The sequence below is a fragment of the Mesoplodon mirus genome (assembly GCF_964341445.2).
Source record: "Mesoplodon mirus genome assembly, chromosome: 16".
Taxonomy (NCBI): domain Eukaryota; kingdom Metazoa; phylum Chordata; class Mammalia; order Artiodactyla; family Ziphiidae; genus Mesoplodon; species Mesoplodon mirus.
This window is the reverse complement of record NC_138992.1, coordinates 14,260,013-14,280,624: the sequence shown is the minus strand read 5'-3', so window position 1 is coordinate 14,280,624 and position 20,612 is coordinate 14,260,013. Positions and strand designations below refer to the sequence as shown.

The 20,612-nt window shown below is 39.4% G+C and overlaps 1 protein-coding gene across 4 annotated transcripts in view; it reads left to right on the top strand.

Moving 5' to 3' along the window:
* Nucleotides 1-20,612, top strand: part of NSMCE2 (NSE2 (MMS21) homolog, SMC5-SMC6 complex SUMO ligase) — a 227,152-nt gene that overhangs the window by 100,728 nt on the left and 105,812 nt on the right. The window contains exon 5 of one of the 4 annotated variants that reach the window (XM_082601826.1): nt 19,144-19,886. The exons of the other annotated variants lie outside the window; for them this stretch is intronic. Within the exon in view, the coding sequence (XP_082457952.1) occupies nt 19,144-19,268 (125 nt within the window). The 3' untranslated portion in view covers nt 19,269-19,886. Of the gene's footprint in view, nt 1-19,143; nt 19,887-20,612 lie in introns of those variants that run through there. 4 annotated transcript variants of the gene reach the window in all.

Sequence of the window (20,612 nt, the reverse complement as noted above, 5' to 3'; positions counted from 1 at the left end):
TCTGATCCAAAAATTGCTTTTGGCAGTAAATGATAACAACTGGTCATAGTTCAGTTCCCTTTTATAAAATGAGGATAGGAAAGAAGAGAACTTAAGTATTTGGCTTTAAAAGAGTAAACCCCTTTATGAAAAAGAAATCTGAGACGTTTGTGCTCTTTTTTCTTTTTAAGCCTTTATTCACATCCATACAATTTTCTTTCTTGAGAACACTGGCAGCAAAATGCATCAGGCCTTAGAAGAATGTCTTTTCAGCCTTCACAGGGTTGTCTCCATCCCAACAGTGTAATGAAACTAGTCCTGTTATTAATGGCATCCTCACTTGGCCAAAGGGTTCACCATTCTGAAATGTGATTTGAATGCCCATATCCTTCCTAGGCCTAAGTTTCTCTCTGGTATTTTGATAAATAAACATTTTATGGACTGGTTTGGCTCAAACTCAGTGTCTTAAACAGTAGAGTCTACATAAGGCACTCATGCTGCCCCCTTTCTTGTCTCTGTCTCTGTCTCTATTCTCTGTCTCTGTGCTTCTCAGTCACTATTCTGACCATTCCCTTGTCTTATCTCTGGTACACTTTAACTATGTTTCCTTGGTAGCCCTTTAAGTTTGCAATTCTTGCTTTACATTTAGGATACCCTTTGACCATAGAATTAAAGCAGGAAATTAGAAGGTAGAATAAAGATCTGCCCCTAAGAGTTTAATAGAGAAGCATTTTACGCTGAATAAAGAACATTTTTATTTCTAGTTTTAAAAAATGTTTTTGAATATTTTCATTTCGTACCAATATCATACCCCCAAGCACTCTTCATATTTAATTACCATTAGGCTGGGCTGGGCTTGATAGCCAGATAAACACAAGGTTGGTAGACAGAATTAGGGAACTATATCAAGGTTTAGAGTACCAAGGGTCAGTAGTAGCCTGGTCACTTCCAGCCAGAATATACACAGACAGTGAGGTCAAGACAAGTCATAGGTCAGAGCAAGGTAGACAAACTGGGAAACCGTATTAGCATCCAGGGCCCATGGGAACAAGAGAACCCGGAATCTGGGCCTCTAGGACACCAGGAAATACATGAACGTTAAAGAGGTGAGATCAGAATTGGCAGAAAAGGAGGCTGGAACCAGGCAAAGAGGCTGAGTGGCGGGGGTCCAGGGTCCAGACAAAGGGACTAAGGGTCCTGGATAAGGAAACAGATCACTGGGGAGTCAGTGCAGGGCACAACATGAAAGAAAGGAGTTTGCCACAGAGCAACGTCATTTGTTTAGATTTTTCTTTTTAATCAATAGACATTTTTTTTTTAAAGAGCAGATTTAGGGTTACAGAGAAACTGCGCATATAGTACAGAGATTTTTGCCTTGCCCCCACAGCTGCGATTTTTAACGTCTTGCGTATTTGTGTGGTCTGTCAGTTACAGTTGATGAACCGATGTTAATACATTACTGTCAGCTAAAGTCCACCATTTCCATTAGAATTCACTCTTTGTATTGTTCTTTGTGGGGATTCGATGGTAGAATATGTATAACATGAAACCTATCGTTCCAACATTTTTTCAGCATACAGTTCAATGGCGTTAAGTGCATTCACCTTGTTGTGCAGCCATCACAACTATCCGTCTCTGGCACCTGGTCACTATCCCATAATGAAACTATAGCCATTAAATGTTCCCATCCCCACCCCTAACCACTGGTAACCACTGTTCTGCTTTCTGTCTCTGTGTATTTGACTGTTTTAGGTACCTCATATAAGTAGAATTATGTAATACTTGTCTTTTTTGTGCCTGGCTTATTTCACTTAGCACAGTGTCTTCATGGTCCATGTTGTAGCATGTAACAGAATTTCATCCCTTTTTAAGGCTGAATAAGATTCCATGGCCTGTATATACCACATTTTGTTTATCCATGCATCCATCAATAAACACTGGGGTCGTTTCCACTGCAGGGCTGTAATGCTACTAATGAACGTTGGTATACAAATATCTATTTATAATTCCTGCTTTCAAGTCTTTACACCTAGAAGTAGAACTGCTGGATCAAATGGTCGGTGGGTTTTTGACTAATGCATAATGTCTTGTATCCACCATTATGATATCATAAAGAATAATTTCACTGCCCCGAAAATCTCATGCTTCAACTCTTCATCCCTCCCCATCTTTGCCTCTGCGTAAATGTTAGTATGCTCCTACTGTAAAGATTTAGTTACTGTTTATATTCCTCTTAATATGGAACTTTCAAGTACAGATAAGTAGGATCCCTGGTATTGGTAGAGTTAGTGAAATCGGTGATCAAGGTTGTCAGGAAGCAAGAAATTCTGATAAATTGTTTTTCGTCCCTTAGGCTTTTAGATTGTGAAAGTTACCTATACAGTAAACAGAGAGGTAACAAATACAGAGCTTTAGAATACATGGGTTTCAAATGAGGTGTTTTGTAGGGATACAGTTTTATAATTTATCTGTTTATTCCACAGAGACTTACTAAGCATCTACTGTATGTCAAGCCTTGCGCTAGATGCTTTCCGTGGGAATTAAGATGCCATTCACGCAAGCCAGACCTAACTGGTCAGCTTTTTGACTCAAAGGGACTGTCGTTGTGCCCAGTGCTGTCATTACTGGGTGCTTTGTGTGGCTGTTTTCCAGACTTGCCTTGCTCGGATTACCATTTCTCTGTCTTCTCCAGTTGCTTTCTGACCTAGGCTTTTCCACTATACTTTCTTTGTGCCGGTGACCATTTAAATATAACAAACAAACAAACATCTACTGGGATATAACATGAAGAAGAGAAGGTTGTGTCCTTCAGGCGGCTGTGTTCATGAAAGCAGTGGTCTCCACATATTTCTAATTGTTCCCCCCCATACCTCCTGATATTTTGTTCATTCATTTTTAATACACGGTCTGCATAATGTCGGTATATACATTATTAGTGAAACAAAGTTTTTTTTCCCCTCATTTTTTAGACAACAGTTAATTTTAAATAAAAGTTCTAAGAGTTTGCATACTGGGGTGCATGCATCCTACTTTGAAAACCTGGGCTGGGATAGCTAGCTGTAATATTTCTTTGCTGAGCAGAATAGCTAACCATGGTATAGGACTGCAGCGTAGATTCTGTAGATAAAGCTGAGGATTCTAACAGCTATAAATAGACAGGTGGATTTAATTAGGGGAAGGTCCTGGCATCTACTTCGTAGTCACTGTGCTATTCAAGTGTAAGAACTCCATGTGCATTTGCAATAGAAATAGCATATTCTGAAAAACTGAGATTTTTTTTAGATCAGTCAGATATTAGCCATTCATTTCTCAGAATGAGAATTTCAGGTTCTTTCCATTATAGGTTATTACAAGATACTGAATATGGTTCCCTGTGCTATACAGCAGGTCCTTGTTGTTTATTTATATCATATACAGTGGTGCGTATCTGTTAATCCTAAACTCCTAATTTATCCCTCCCCCCACTTTCCCCTTTGGTAACCATAAGTTTGTTTTCTGTATCTGTGAGTCTGTTTCTGTTGGTAAATAAGTTCATTTGTATCATTTTTTAAGATTCCACACATAAGTGATATCATATGACATTAGTCTCTCTCTCTCTGACTTCCTTCACTTACTATGATAATCTCCAGGTCCATTCATGTTGCTTCAAATGGCATTATTTTATTCTTTTTTATGGCTGAGTAATATTACGTTGTGTATATATACCACATCTTCTTTATCCATTCATCTGTCGATGGACACGTAGGTTGCTTCCATATTTTGACTGTTGTTAATAGAGCTGCTATGAACATTGGGGTGCATGTATCTTTTCGAATTAGAACAACCAGTATTCTTTAAACACCCTGTGAGTGTTCATATTACCAGACTCTGACCATTCACTGTACATGATACTGTATAATGATTCCATTTGGTATTTGTAGTCCACATTTCCTGCTGGTTTTGCTAGATACTTTAAAGCACTTTAGTCCCCTGTGGCTACACCATCAGAGACATGTAAGTGGTTGTGACTCAAATAAAATATTACAAGATATTGAATATAGTTCCCTGTGCTATACAGTAGGTCCTTGTTGTTTATTTATAAACAACAAGGAGCCAAATAAAATCCATGAACAACAATCCACTAGAGGTACTTTAATGGTACAAACTTCTAAATGAATCATGAACAGTATCCTTTCTGTGTAGTTGGCTATTAGGGGTCTGGAGAGGCAGATAGACAGAATGAGATGAAAGAACAGCCTAAGTTGCATTTGGCGTTTCCAGTGTCCCAAAGCCTGGCTATAAATGAAAGATGAGCATTCCTACTTAATTTATCTGGCTAGATTCCTGTGCCTAATGGCTGCATATATACCATAAACACTGTGAAGAAGCAACCATGGAAACACTTGTTTTCTTGTTGGGCTAAATTTACTCTGGGTTGAATATTAACACAGTGCCTTGGCAGTACTTTAAAAGCAAAAATAGCTTAAGCGTGACTCACTCTGAGTCATTTACTGCTAGTGCGGCTAATACTGCCTAGAGCTTGACATTGAACAAGTTGGCAGCCTGTATTGCTACATTTTTTTCTAGGAACTCTGAACACATTTCATTCTTGTGAATTCGCTTGTGCAAGATATTAAATAGAGTAATATGTTTCTTTTGTTTCAAAGTCAAATGAATTTGAGAATGGTGAAACTAAAGTATTTTTCTTGGGCTTTCTGGAAAAGCCAGATTCTCAGAATTCTCCTGTGGTTAAGGACTTACTTTATTTTATAAAGAATTAATAACATGTCATGGAGGTTTTGTTTTAGATGCTTGGGCTTTTCTGATCGAAAACATCAGACTGCCATGAAAATCATTGCAAAAAAACAAGCTTAAGTTGTACCAAGTCGGATTCATTAATTTTCCGACATTACTTGACAAGATGGATTGTGCCATTCAGAAAGCTTTTTTCTTTTACTTTCTCTTACTGCTTCTTCTAAAAAAAAAAAAAAAAAAAAAAAAAAAAAGTACGGTGAGGCATGCAGCCTTGGAGTTTAGTTGGGTGTATGACTGTAAACTTCTCTCTTGTTATTAAAGGTTATATAATGGGAAGTTCATTGGTTTTGAAAGGCAGACCAAACCCACCCACAGGATTTCTATTGGCCCTTTAAATGCATTGCATGCCTTTCCCTGGGTAACCCGTTTGGTTGAGAAAGGAGTGAGTGGCTTGTTGGCTCACTGCAGGAAAGCCTCTGAAGGTCCAGTTGATCTCATCTGGGCTGGGGTTAGGAATGGCTGGGAATCTAAAACTATATATATGAGGATGGTTTTCCCTTGATGTTGCAATCTTTACTTTAACATGTTTTTGTGTTTAGTTTCTGGAGTTGCCTAACAATATAATTTCAATTGAGGCTTGGTTTCAGCTCTTTTATTATAAACTGTGGGGAACAGGATTTTTTTTTTTTCTATTGAAGGGCACTATCACTATGCCTTAGGATTTCAATGATTTGTATAGAAAGACAGCCTAAAACCAAAATGAGCCTCAGCTAATGATTGATATTTGAAATTGTTTTACCATAAAATTCTTACATGAGGAGATGTAACTCTGGCAGAGAATTTCAACATAGTTGCATAAATGGTGCTTCATATTACAACTTGTTCTGTACTTGACTTCATTGAAATTAATAAAAGGACCTCTTTCAGAAGGATCTGGTGAGTTAGCATCATTATTTAGGGGAAAAAAAAAAAAGGAAAGGACTTACTCATAATGTATCCTGTGTTGCTAAGTTTGCAAAGTTAGCTATCTCAACCACACCCAAAAAGCCCTTTCAGAAGACTGAAATCCACTTATTCATTTATGCTGGCTTAGAATTTTCTTCCCAGTAAAGTAAAACGTAAAAGAGCTGAGATCGATGTGAAATTTCCCTGAGATACATAACGATTTCATGAAGAACTAACATTTGGAAATGGAGTTGCTGCCAAGTCCTGAATCTAATAATGTATTTCCTTATTCTGTGGTTAAAGAGATCCTTTAAAGCAGGGCTTTCTGACTTGGGCCTTATGGGTGCTAAAAATATCCCCAAGGTGCTTTTTGTACCCCAAAGGAGTACCACTGCCCTGCCCTAGATCTAGAGGAGAGAATGCCAGGCCTGCTATAGCCTTCCCTTGTGTCTTGGTCGTGTGGTCCCTCTGCTGCTACATTTTGGCGGCATATAAATGAGTTAGTGATTTGTATGGCTTGAAAATTAGTTCAGCAAGGTTTAGTTAACCAGCCCTTTCTGGGTTGTGCACTGAAAGGGCCTAGTCTAAATGAGTCTCAGCACAGCCCAGTAGCCACTCTGTTATCATGCAGTTACATAGATGTGTCTTTTTCCATAGAAATGTATTAATTAAAACAACATAAAGACGTCACTCAGGGTCTAGCATAAAGTAGGCACTTACTAAAAGATCACTAAATCTGAATTTATTTATACAGCAAATATTACAGCCTTATTTGATCCACAAAGCTTTGTTCCTTTTCTTTCATTCATTCCTGTACTCAGACATTTATGAGCTCTTATTATATGCCAGAAACTGTGAGATATTTGAGACAAAAAATTAGTAAGCCTTCAAGAAGTACATTCTTAACTTGGAAAGGCAGATGTACAAGTTATTAAGTACATTCGTCATATGCTTTTTTTTTTTTTTTAAAGTCTAGGTACAAGGATGTTGTTACCTTGCAGTAGTAACATTATTCTTTTAAACCAGTGACAATCATTGACCTTCTTTGAGCACTTCCTGTGTAGCCAGCCCTGTTCAAGGTGCTGTGAGTTGGGTGGTGGTATCATCTCCATTTTACAGAGTAGGATATTGAGGATATTGAGTTGAGCAATTTGCCCAACTTCACATTCGTGATTCAAACCCAGAAAATCTGGCTTCAGAGTCCATGCCCTTAGCCATTACGTAAACTGCCTCTTGTTGAGTGGCTTTGTTGAGGAAAAAGAAAGAACTCTTTAGAAGTAGGAGAAAACGGGAAGTCAGCACACCAGTGATAATATGATCTCTTTTGTGAGATTTTTTTTTTTAAATTAGTGATCGTTTTGGAGTACTTTTGCTAAAATCTATTGCCAAAACGAAGTGGCTTCATAAGTGGGCTACATCTGAGAGAGACTGCCTGCTTACCCAGCATTACCTTTCTTAGGCTCTATGTGCTGATCCCTAAAATGAGCTGAGTCTGAGAACCTAATGTTCTTTCACATTACGTCAGAGACTAAAATCAGCTCTTAAACCAGTGTTGGTTTCTGCCGTTCAGAGAGTCACCGTGGGGCAGTGCCTGGAAACAGCTCAGCTAACAGGAAAGCCTCTTCCTTCAATGGAAGGCGGTGCCGCTTCTCATCTTGCAGCTCTTTTAAGCTCTCTGACAACCTCCTGTGCCTTCAGCTCCATTCACCTCAAACCCAACAATTCCTTTCTTACAGTCAACACTACTAACCAGTTATTCAGAGCCCTGCCGCTCTTGTTTCTTCCTTGGCTCAGTCTCAGTTCCTGAGAGCTGCAAGAGAAGTGGAAGAAGTAAAAAGCACCAGCCCACCCTGTTCCCGTAACCAGTCGTTTGCCAGCATCCCCTACAACGCAGGGTCTAAAGGTACAGTGAGGGAAGAAGTTTCTTCAGGGAGGTCCCCAGTCGTTAGTATTTGTTTCATATTGTGCTTTGGGGTACATTTTTGTTTAATTTATTTATTTATTTTTATTTAACAATTTAATCAGTTATACATATACATATGTCCCCATATCCCCTCCCTTTTGCATCTGCCTCCCTCCCACCCTCCCTATCCCACCCCTCTAGGTGGTCACAAAGCACCGAGCTGATCTCCCTGTGCTATGCGGCTGCTTCCCACTAGCTATCTACCTTACGTTTGGTAGTGTATATATGTCCATGCCGCTCTTTCGCTTTGTCACAGCTTACCCTTCCCCCTCCCCATATCCTCAAGTCCATTCTCTAGTAGATCTGTGTCTTTATTCCTGTCTTACCCCTATGTTCTTCATGACTTTTTTTTTTCTTAAATTCCATATATATGTGTCAGCATACAGTATTTGTCTTTCTCTTTCTGACTTAACTTCGCTCTGTATGACAGACTCTAGGTCCATCCACCTCATTCCAAATAGCTTTGGGGTACATTTGTTTTTATTTAGTAAGATGCTCCCTTTCTTATTTCTTGGTACATTTTACAAGGAAGTGTTCTCTTAACATGGGAGCAAATCATACGTATTTGCTGAACAGAGAGAGCTGTTTGCAAGGACACTTGAGTTTTCACTAGAGGGGGCACAGCCTTTGGCAGTTGTAAACAGGTTATCCTACTGTTTGGTGAGGTATAAAATAACACACCTTAACTAGTGATTGAATGCATTTCCTGGTACAATATTAGCATTTTCTTATTTTTCAAGTAATGATTTCCAAAAGATGATTTTTTTTTTTTTTTTTTTTTTTTTTTTTTTTTTTTTGCGGTATGCGGGCCTCTCACTGCCGTGGCCTCCCCCGTTGCGGAGCACAGGCTCCAGACGCGCAGGCCCAGCGGCCATGGCCCACGGGCCCAGCCGCTCCTCGGCATGCGGGATCCCCCCAGACCGGGGCACGAACCCGTATCCCCTGCATCGGCAGGCGGACTCCCAACCACTGCGCCACCAGGGAGGCCCCAAAAGATGATTTTTTAATAGACTTGTTCCAGTTTTATCAAAGTATATCCTTCAGTCTCTGAAGTTGCCCCCACTCAGCACCCACGTATGTAACACTTTATCTGCACTTTCGATTCAGTACAACCTTTATATTTATTTGTAAAAAAGAATACATAAAATTTCCTTCAAGAAAACCAGAATCAAGCATTTTGTCTTGAGCTTTTCCTTGGCACATTAAACTGACATATTGGGAGTCGAGGTGATGTACTTTGGAAATAAATGCATTCCTACCCTGAGGACATTAGGATTTTTGACTAAATATTCTCGTGGCCCAGTCTTTGTGTGTTCTTTGTTTGAAACATGTCCGATCCTGACGTTTTAAAATAACATTTTATAAATGTGCCAGGAAAGGAAGGTGACCGTACAGTTATCAGAGGGTAAATTCTAATCATGGGACATTCGCGTGGGTCGTTTGTAATTGAAGACAGTGCATCCTTTGTGATTGAAGATAGTGCAAATGAGGACACCGGGTGGCCAGGAACAGAAAGTAGGGAGGTGAACAGCTGCTCTCTCTGTGCTGTGCCCCCTCATACCTGCAGCCGCGGTCAGTTCTAGATGTTATCCTCCATGCTTGGGGACCTTGAGGGTTTGGGCAGCCAGTTTGGGCATTGCAGAGCAGTCCAGTGTTTTTCTAGGCTTCCACTTCCTGGCTCCTGGAGAAAGGAATGCCACTTGTCGGAGAGGGAGTAGGAGTGACTCTTGAGAATAAAAGTGTGGCTTTGGAAGTGAAGTTGAGGGGGGCGTAGAAAAGAGGGAGAAGCAGAGGAATAAACGCAAAGCGGGGAGAAACTTTAGGGAGGAGGACAGTGGAGAGGAAGAGACAACTTTCCCTCTCTCCCCCTCCCTCCTCCCTCTTCCACCATCTGGTTATTTCCACTTTCTCCCTTAGCTTCCGCTTTTCCCTGCCCCTTCAGTGGCACTGCCCTCCGAAACCTGTTCCCTCCTCCCTCTCTCTCATCTGTTTGTGTCCTTCCCAGTCCCCCGTCTTCACCCGTTCACCCACCTCTATCAGCTTCCTTTTAGTGGCCCCGTCCCACTTTGCAGAGGGCTCCACCAGGGAGCGCCACATTCACGGCCACAGGTGGTGCAGCCGAAATCACCCAGGGTCTCTTTTAGAATCAGCCTTCACTACCCAGCAAGCTTAACCAACCTTTCTGGTTCCCTTCACGTCAGAATGAACCCCCGTACTCATCCTCTTCCATCTTCCAATCGGGTTGGACAGTCTCCAGATCTGTGAGACGTGAGATGGGAGAGGACCTTCCATGTCCTAGACATTGGGGTAGAGGTCTCCTTAACAGTGTCCGCATGGGTTCTGCAGGTAACCGTGAGGAAACATGGGGATTTTCCCTCATCTGTGGAGAGGGTGACTACAGCTCAGACAAAGCAAGTAGGGCAGCTGACAGGCGGCTGAGCTGGAGCTAACCAAGTCTCTCCCCCTCCAGAGCTGGTGCTTTGCTGCCTACTGAATGACTAGTCAGATGTTTACTTACTCCGCTTTCTGTTTAGAATTAAGGAAAACTTTTCTTCGTATCTTTTTCTAAACTACAGCATTAACTCTCCGTGTTTGATCATGTCTACACAGATATGTTGCAATTAATATTAAGAAGCAGGAAGTCTTTTACTGGGCTAATAACTTTTTTAGTATTTGCAAATCTGGTTAAGCTTTAATTAGAATTTCTTGATGTTCAATCCTTTTAAAAACTACTTTTCTGGGCCTCCCTGGTGGCGCAGTGGTTGAGAGTCCGCCTGCCGATGCAGGGGATACGGGTTCGTGCCCCGGTCTGGGAGGATCCCATATGCCGCGGAGCGGCTGGGCCCGTGAGCCATGGCCGCTGGGCCTGCGCATCCGGAGCCTGTGCTCCGCAACGGGAGAGGCCACAACAGTGAGAGGCCCGCATACCGCAAAAAAAAAAAAAAAAAAAAAAAAACAAACTACTTTTCTAACTATACAAATGCATGTGTTGTAGAAAATTTAGATAATATAAAAGACAAAACATAAAAATTGCCTGTAGTCCCACCACTTGGAGATAACCACATATTAATGTCTTCTGTATTTGCTTAGTCTTTTTTTCTTATAAAATATGTCCTTGCAAGATTGGGATCCGTTTTGTGTTCTGATTATTTCACTCAGTATAGTGTGAGTTCATTAAGTATTTGAAAATATGATTTTTAATTGATGTCTAATATTCCATTTATGTATGTATCATGATTTTCCTCTGAATCATTACCCTCTATTAATATTCACTCACTAGTAGGCTGTCAGTGGATGACAATTGATATTATCAGTTTAATAGTTTAAAAATAATATCTTGTTCTTTGAGCCTGAAATGTCAAAAATTTACCATTTTTAAGTCATTTCTTCCTTGTTTTTAATTTATGTGTTGTAAAGATTAAATAATAGTGTATTTTTCAGGTAGACGTTGTTTTCTAAAACTTACTTCAAAAGTTGAGACAAGTGATTGGTGTTTTGTTCTGGTGAAAATTTACTCCTTTTGGAAATGTTGTGATACATTTATTTATTCAATCGGCAGACCTCTGTTAAATCCCTTCCAGCACAAGGTGTTAACGGCTGAGAATTAGAAGAAAAGCATGCTTTCTGCCTTCAAGAAGCTTATAATTCATGCAGGTAACATATGTAAACATAATTTTATATTTAATACAAATATAATAGTAATATTATAATGCAAAGAAATCAATACAGAAGTAAAGCTGTAAACAGTGTGCAGGGAGAACACGAAGGAAAAGTGGTTAATTCTGATCAGCGGAATAAAGGGAAGACTTCCTGGAAGAGTTGACATTGGAGCTGGGCCTTGAGGCACGGGTAGAATTTCATAGAGATGGCAGTAAAGGACATACGAGGCCGAGGGTGTAAAATATAATCAGAACCACAGGGGCCTGAGAGCGCATGTCATATCTGAGGGAATCATGTCTTGCAGATGGGTTGGTGTGTGACGTGCCAGGGTCGTGGGGTCAGGTGTAATGGGAGCGAGGCAGAGGGCAGTAGAAGAGGTGAACCTAGAGCACGAAGGGATCAAACAATTAACGATCGATCAGTGTGCATCTGGCTCTGTGTTACGTTCCTTCTCATACATAGATGATCTCATTTGATTTACGTAACAGTTTTGTGAGCTATTAATATCACCATTCGAAAATGGAAATAAAAGGTCAGGAAGCCTAAGTCACAAAGCTCATAAGAGGCAGGGCCAACACTCAAACCTAGGCCTGAAAGTCATGCTTTTTTCCCCACTGCTTTCCTAGTTTGAGCTAAGAGTATAGAAAGTTGTAAAAACCACATTCCAGTGTTTGGAATATTGTGTAGGTAGTGCTTTTTTTTCTTTTCTTTTTTTAATGAGTGATATTGTCTGACTAGTGAGGATACTTGAAGTGAGGCAAGATGGAAGACTCCTGCAGAAATCCCAGCAAGACATGGAGAAGCTGAGCTACTGAAGAGGTGGTGGAAATGGAAGGAAAAGAAGTGGAAGAGATTTTGAGAAAGAACGTAAGCCCTTAGTAGACCGATGGTCTGAAGGCAGTGAGGAGGCCTAGATTAGATTCGTTGTCTCAACTTTTTAAAAATCACATATTCTAAATAGTTAAATACTTTTGAGCATGAATCCAGTATGAAAGTTTTAATATTTAACCCCCTCTCCTGTGGATTTTTCTTGTGCATACTCATTTCAGGGATCACTGGAATTAACTAAGAAGAATGGGTGTTCTGGGAGGTTGGCAGGAGGAAAGAAAGGGTAGAAGCGAATTAGAGTTTGGTTTGGGACATGATGGGTTCAAGATGCCTCAAGTAGTGCAGTCCCTTGAAGATGCTTCATACAAAGTTGGAAGTGAGTCCTAAAGATTATAGAAGGAGCACAATACCAAGCTTATGTTCTGGTGGTTGATTGTTTTAGGGTTTTATCAGTTGATTCTCAACTAAATAGTTACAGAGTTTTGAAACTGTTCTACTTGGTCTAAATTAAAGAGTATTCTTAAAATAAATCTTTTGTGTAGTCTAAAACATGAAGGTCTTTTAGACTGTAGTTCATTCACCTATTTAGACTTCTTAGAATATTCAAAGGTATCAACCCTAAACGTGTCTTGCAAACAGATAGATTCATCCAAAGCTCAGAATGTCTTTACAAATGGCTTATGCTTTTCGGTGACTTTCTCAAAACTATAATTTTCATTTCCTTCTGGCCATCGTTCTGTTACTGAGTTAATACCTATAAGGCCTAACCCAGAATACTTTCAATTTACTAAAACCCTCCAATTAAATGATTAAAGGCACAAATGCTGGTTGATGTTTTTGGTTTGGTTCAGTTTGGTTTGATTTTAATTACGAATACGTCAGCCAACAAAATCTTTTATCATTGATATTCAAACCATGTTTCCCTTTGGGGAAGTAGGGATGAGAAACAGCTGTAGTTCCTCTACATTTCATGAAATCCAATTAACTTTCTTCCTTTTGTCTATTTTCTGCTCAGTGTCAATATCAGTATCCTTGATGAATATTTATTGAATGCCCGAGGAATAGTAGCGCTCCTGTAAGCTGAGCACATGCTGATGTGGAAAAGCACCTTTTCTCTTTTATTGCTTATTGGATAAAAGGCACAAAGGACTTGCCAGACTAGGTCAAGTTCACAAAATGAGCCTTTGGTGCATTTGGGCAAAATAGATTCTCAGAACAAGTACCTGAAAATGGAAACCTTCCTGCTGGAGGAAATGACAAAGCAAAATCAAATCGATGGGTCTCCCTGATCTTGACCCTGTCTCTGTTAGACAGCAGGGGGCAGCTGCTTGAGATATTAGTGCTTTTGCTGCCTCTTCTCTTCCCTGAGCTCTGTACACAGCAGCTACACAACTGCCTGGACAGACAGCAAATTTTTGAGACTCTGAGATAGAAGATTAAGGCTTTGAACAAAATCACAGTATAGATTTGTGGTTGATAAAAATTACAGTACCTGATTTTACATCTCACACATATTATCCTGGTCTCTTGTTTTTAAGTCTTTCTTCCAGAGGATTTTTGAGAAAACAAATATTTAGGACTGTTAGTCACAGAGTAAACCTTACAGTCTCAGGATGTTTATAGTTGTTTTACAGGTAGTAGCAGGATGATCCAGTAGACAGGAGGTGCTGTGCCACATAATGAAGAGTTAGTAAATATGAATAAATGATTGCTGCCATCCCTTCAAGAAAACAACTTGTTTCTGTAGCTTTTCAGTGAGTTCACAGTCTGTTGCTGCTTTGTGTTTGGCCAGCGTGCAACAGCACAATTATTGTAAAAGCAAAGTGATTAAAGCCTCTTAAGACCTTTATGACCTTTAAGACCTTTATGACCTGCCATTTTAATATTGATAAGTACTCAGAGACTAGCCTCTTTCAGGCCCTTCTCTTAACCTAGAACAGTTTTGTTTCTTTTTGTGTTGCCACAGAACTCTGATCATACTCATCCTGACACTTTTGCACACTGTAGGACACACCCACTAGTGAATAATGAAATGTTCTAAGCAGCAACCCATTGTAAAAGGTCGTAACCAGCATTTTATTAAAAAAGAAAAGACACTGAATGGGGTAGATTAAAAAATACCACAGTGTGAATCATGTATAGGAAGAGTAGTGTTTCCTAAAACTTCTCTTTCACTTAACACGTTTGTGTATTCTGGGTTTGTAATGTAAAATGTATTTCTTACTGTAGGTCATAGTTAAAACCCTGTTTTGAAAAACACTTCATTGTAGCATGTGAATCACATCGTCATTTAATTGTTTTATAAGTCTGTCCGCTTGAAAAAAGGAATCGCATTTTCTTTGTCTCTTAATTCCTAATACCTAGGACAGATCTGCCTGACACAGGTGTTTAGTAAATGTTTGTGGAATGAATGAAAGAAAGAAACGAAATTCACTTACCTTCTCTGAGCCTTGTATTTTTCATAAATGAGAATGCTACCCGCCAGATCTCAGAGTATTAATGCGAAGAGCGGCTGAGATAATGGATGCGAGAGTGCTTTATGTAAGTACGATGTGCAGAATAAGGATTATTGTGTGGCATAAATTTTGTTATTGTTGGGCAGATGAGCCTCAGGAACTCCTGAAATCTTACATCAGTGTTCTAAAGATGACATACTTGTTGCAGTAGGTATTCATGGCACTGTCTTATCCCTTATTAGGCAAAAAGTTAGGAGACAATCTTCAAAAATTAAGTATGTGCCTTTTCTTTTTATTTTTAAACGTTTTATCATGGAGCAGTTCAACGTACAAAGTAGACACAGAAGATGGGCTTCCGGGCACTCAGCTCTACCTTCAACCAGGCAGTAGCAACTTGAGCCCATTTCGTTTCATCTGCATCCTCTCCTATCTCCCCCTTTCCACGTTACTGTGAAGCAAAGATGCATTTCTTTTCTTCTCTCCCATTCCTCTCCCTTCCCCCACCCTCCTCCCTCTTTTGTTTACCTTTTCAAGTATGTAGAAATATTCTTAACATTCTTTTAAAATAGAATCATTCGTACCAAGCAATGCAGGTTGGGAGTTTAGACTAAAGTACTGTGGTACCGTGTGTGAATGAGCTATTCTCTTGACAGGAACTAGCAGGTAAACAAGATATTTTATTTCCCAAGATTTTCATACGATGGTGACCAGCTCCATTGCAAAACCATGATCACATTCCAGAGTCGTAAGTAGTTCTGGAGGCTTAGTTACACAATCACCAACTCTGTCATCTTCCTCAGAAATGTGACCTTACAGCAAAGTAAGGAGTCTGAAGTATGACGGGTCACTTTTTAAGTTTTTTGAAGTTTTGTTTTCTATCATGTAATAATCCTCAAGCTTTTGACCTCTAGCTAGGCAACAAAAAGTATCCAGCTGAAACTTTTGGAATACTGTTAAAACTATAATAAACCCTGCTTTAAGACTACAGCCCAGGGTTATAACATGCCACTCAGCAGTTAAAATCCACTTGGAAGGAAAGAATTTTTAAATCATCACTTATATTAGTTTATATTGATCCTTTTTTTGATTTTCATAATTTTGTGATTTGGGCCTTAATATGATAAAAATACAAATCCACATAATTTTAAACCCCAAAGATATTTAATTCTGTCAGATTTTATTTGCCTAGAATTTTGCTTCCTTAAAGTCAAATGTAGAGTTTGTTTTGATTTTGAACAAGGTATTGATTGCTAAGTTTTGCCCACTGCAACCATTGAATAGTCAGAAACTTTGCATGTCTCAATTGTTTTGAGGTTTTTATGTGTTCTTGGAAAAATTTTTCCAAAATAAAATGAATATAAATGCACCTTTATTTTAAAATATTTCAAGCCATATTTGTACTAATACAAGGAGGTTGCCTTATACCCAAGTGGGGAGGGTTGTGGGTTGAGAGTGACAGAGAGATGGAGGAGGTGAAACTCACATGGTAAGAGTGTCACAACTCCAAAAATGTTGTAGATGGCAGACCTAGGTCAGTTTCTGTCAGGGATGTCACCATTCTGCGAGGCTTCCCTGACGGAAACCAAGAAGAAGTCTTTATCTTTTCCTCTTTCATCCTCTACATCCAATAAATAGATCTTTATTGATGAGTTATTTAGAAAAATCTCCGGGCTTTATCTTTTCCATTCCCACGACCAAGGCATCAGTTCTGATCTTTATCAATGTACATCTGGACAATGAGCATTTGAGAAGAAATGAACTGATCCCTTTTGACCATGCCATTGTATGTACATTTAATTATTAAAACAGTCCTGTGGGGTAGGACAGTTATCTGCATTTTTCAGATTGTATAAACTGGGTAAGCTCTTTCAAGTATATGATATTACTAAGGAATCTCCTTGCTCTGAGTCTTTCTCCCCCTGTAATGCATTCGGTGCAAGAAAACCAAGGTGGTCTCCCTAAAATGTGACTCTTAATTTAATAACTTACTTAATAGAACCAGTAGTTACTGATCTAGCACTTTACAAATTACCAGGGATGTTTCACGTTTGAGTTCATTCTACACAAACTAGTCCATGAGGTTAATATTATCTCATATCACTACTTCATAAAGTAACCTGTCATGACTTCTGTTTCCCATCAAGCCAATTTTAAACTCTTAATATTAATGACATTCCACATTTTATGCCCTGGCTCTACATCCATTTAATCCTACCTCTCAATGTAAACTGGAGTTAGCTTTAGCCAGGTGAATGCACTTCCTTACGGTCCTCTCTGGGTACCATTCTAATTTCTCCCCTGATGTCTGCTCGCAGCACAACTCTTGTTCACCAAGCCCACTTTCCCCCAACTCCTGCCCTCTAACTTAAACTCCACCAGTCCTGCAGGACCTATTTCAAGTCCCACCTTTTCAAAGAAGCCTTCCCCAATAATGTCTGTCTTCCTGAATGTTTTTAGTTCTTGATATCCTTTGTCGTATATGTTTGCCCTTGAATGGAATTTAAAAATTTTCCCTTGACTATAAAAGTAATATATGCTTCATGTAAAAATATTAGATAGGATATTTGAAAGTGAAAAGATCACTCCTGGCTTCCCAATTCCAGTCTGTAGAAGTAACCACTGTAATGTGTCTTTACGGTCGTATTTCTGTGTATAAGCAAGAATATGCACAGGCACATACACACACACACACACACACACACACACACCTATTTACACACATGGAGATAGCTATAGATTTAGATATATTTTACGCACCTACACCATCCTACAGCATTTTTTTCCCACCTAACAATATATCTTGGAAATCTCTTCATGTCAGTGAATATAAGTGATTTCATTTAAACGTATCTCTTTATTGCCTCAAATTGTTTCATGTCGAATTGTTTTATACCTATACATCTCATCTTCCCTCACAAAAAGAAAATGGAAACTCGTCAAGGGCAGGAGTAATTACACATTCATTCTCTTTTCCAATCCTTTACTCTTTGGTCTTTGTGCATTTATTGCATATTTCACTATTCATGCTGTGGGAAATCCAAGATGTTTACTTCTCATAACCCCTAAGGAGTTAGGATCTAGTAGATAAGAATCTACATTTATACGTAGAACTGTAACACAGGAAGAAATTGAGAAGTGACACCAATTTTTGTTACTGGAAATATGGCTGATTACGTTATTTGAACAATTATCTTGCTGAAAATTATTGAAACTGTTGAATATGTATAAGAAAACATCCTCAGAGCAGCAAAGGCCTGAAAATCTAAGGAACCATAAGGAAAAGCAGGAGTTCAGCGAGAGTTCTTTAGAGAACTAAAGCTGCTTTTACCCTGAGGACGTTTGCTGATCCAGGCAAATTTGGACTTTGCCTGCCTCATGGGTAGCAAAACTACACAGAAAGCTTGTAAAGGGCTAACATAAAATTTAGCGTAATGATTTTGGGGGCGGTGCAGAGTTTCTGGGGTACTCAGAATTCTCTGTTTATTAACCTAGTGGGAGTTCTGTGGGGTAATTTATTTTCCAAACTGAGCGTATTTGTTTTGTGTACTTTTCTGTATACATGTTATAATTTATAACCAAAAATTAAACATAAAAGAACAAGTTATAAAACAATAATATGATCTCACACGTGTGTATATTACATAAATGTATATGTGCATGTGTGTGTATATTTATAAGTAGAATGTGTAATACATAAATTTCACACACTGATAAAATATAGAAATTTATGTTTATATATGTGTAAAAATATGTGTGTTCGGGGATGCAAAAGTTTGTGTGTGTGTACGCTTTTCAAATACAGAGAAAAAGATGTGAAAGCGTATTCTCCAACTACTGAAGACAACCTTGAGAGGTAGAATGGTGGGGGGGAAGAAGCGAGAAAGGAACTTACTACACTTTGTGCTTCAAACCACTGTTGTTACATTTTTTAAATATTATTATTTATTATTTTTTAGAAATAGATTTTTTTTAAAATATGGATTCCGTCTCTGCCCCTTATATATAAAAGTATGCTTTCCACCAGGCTCCATACCACTTGGCAAAGTACCTTTTTTTTTTTTTTTAATGTCTTGTTCCTTTGCTAGACTGTAAGCTCTTAAAGGGAACAAGACAATTTTTATCTTTGTATTTCTTATATCTAGTTAATCCTGGTATATAGGAGAGGATCTATAAATGCTAGTGAAAAATGAATGAAAAGTATACCTTAAGAAGAACTTAGGGCTATAGGTATCCAGTAGATACGTTTCCTTAGAGGCTCTTGTTACACTTCTGAATATTATTTTGTATCTGGCACAGTAGTGGGCGTAAAGTTGGCACAGTGAATACAGGTTGATTTGAATTTAACTGACACTTTGTGGAACCTGTAGGCAAATGTGGAGTCCACCATGTGGTGCCCCTCTTGATCCCAGAAAGCTGGAAAATGAAAATACTCTCTGAAAATTAACCTAAGAAATTAACAGCTAATAGATTAAAGCCAAGGGAGGCAATGTGACCTTACGAGACATAAAGACTCCTTGGGCAGAAAGATTTGACTGTAACCTAATTGAGGGTATTGACATCTTTAAAACACACAAACAGGGGCTTCCCTGGTGGCGCAGTGGTTGAGAGTCTGCCTGCCGATGCAGGGGACACGGGTTCGTGCCCCGGTCTGGGAAGATCCCACATGCCGCGGAGCAACTGGGCCCGTGAGCCAAAATTACTGAGCCTGCGCGTCTGTAGCCTGTGCTCCGCAACAAGAGAGGCCGCGATAGTGAGAGGCCCGCGCACCGCGATGAAGAGTGGCCCCCGCTCTCCACAACTAGAGAAAGCCCTCGCACAGAAACGAAGACCCAACACAGCCAAAAATAAATAAATAAATAAAGCAAACTGTCAACAAGTAAAAATAAACACTATTATATTTAAAAAATAATTGGAAGTAATTAAAAAAAAAAAACACACAAACATATAAAATGTCCATCAGAAGAGCATTTTCTCTGTCTCCAAAACAGAGAAAAAGAAAAGCTATTAATGTAATTGTCATGATACCTAACAAAGCACTGTCTGACCAGTAGCACCTGCCAGGTTGAGGCAAGCATCCAACCTGCCTGGCAGGTGGATAACCCTGTGGTACAGAGCTGCAGAGCCTCATGCCATTTTGCACTGGAATCCTGCATAATTAACTCCGCTTACTCTGCTTCCGTGCGCACCAAGCTTCCCTCTGGTAATTTGCCTTCCCAAGGAGATAATTCACTATCAGGCTGGTACAGACTGATGCAGATTCAGTATGCCTGATTCTTCTGTTGTTCACTGTAAATAATAAAGTCGCCTTCTTTTTTTTAATACATCAGTGTCTTGTGAGTTTTGTTAGCATGAGTCTGCATTCCTGGGTCCAGTCAATGAGAATCAGGTATCAGAGTCTGCAAGGCCCATCAAGGTAAATACTACCTTGTGGGCATCTGATGGAGCGGACTGCTGGATTTCCCAGGTGATGCCCATCCGTGTCGTCTTGCTCCATGTTCCCTTTCCATTCTACACTTCACCAGAAAAAGTCTTCCCGGAAGTAACATGTTAAGAACACCTTAATAATGTGCACATTTCAGCTAGAGTGTACCAAATAATATTATGTCAATGACAGTAGACCCTTATCCTCTGGGTGAGTATTATCTGTTTGGTTTTGTAAACTTCACACCTCTATGGATGAATGGAATGTATATTGTAGATGTCACATGGTGAGGACCCCCAACAACTCATTTCCAGTTCTGGCTTCACAGCCTCTTCTGGCTTCACTTCTGGCTCTCATCTCATTGTCAACATTGATCCTGGCGTCATACTCAAGTCACTTCCTAACCTGGGTCTCTCTTGCAGCAGTGAAACCTACAGAAGATGGAGGACAAAATGATTTCGAGCAGATTAAGGATAAGGATGCAAGTAGAGCAGGCAATGAACGAGGTTATAGAATTTTTTTCTTCCATTCTCATCTTTGTCTCTTTCCTCAAAATAGTCCCAGTAGCATTTGAAAGGGTTTCAGAATCCCACACACTGCTATGGAAAAAATAAAGCACAATTTC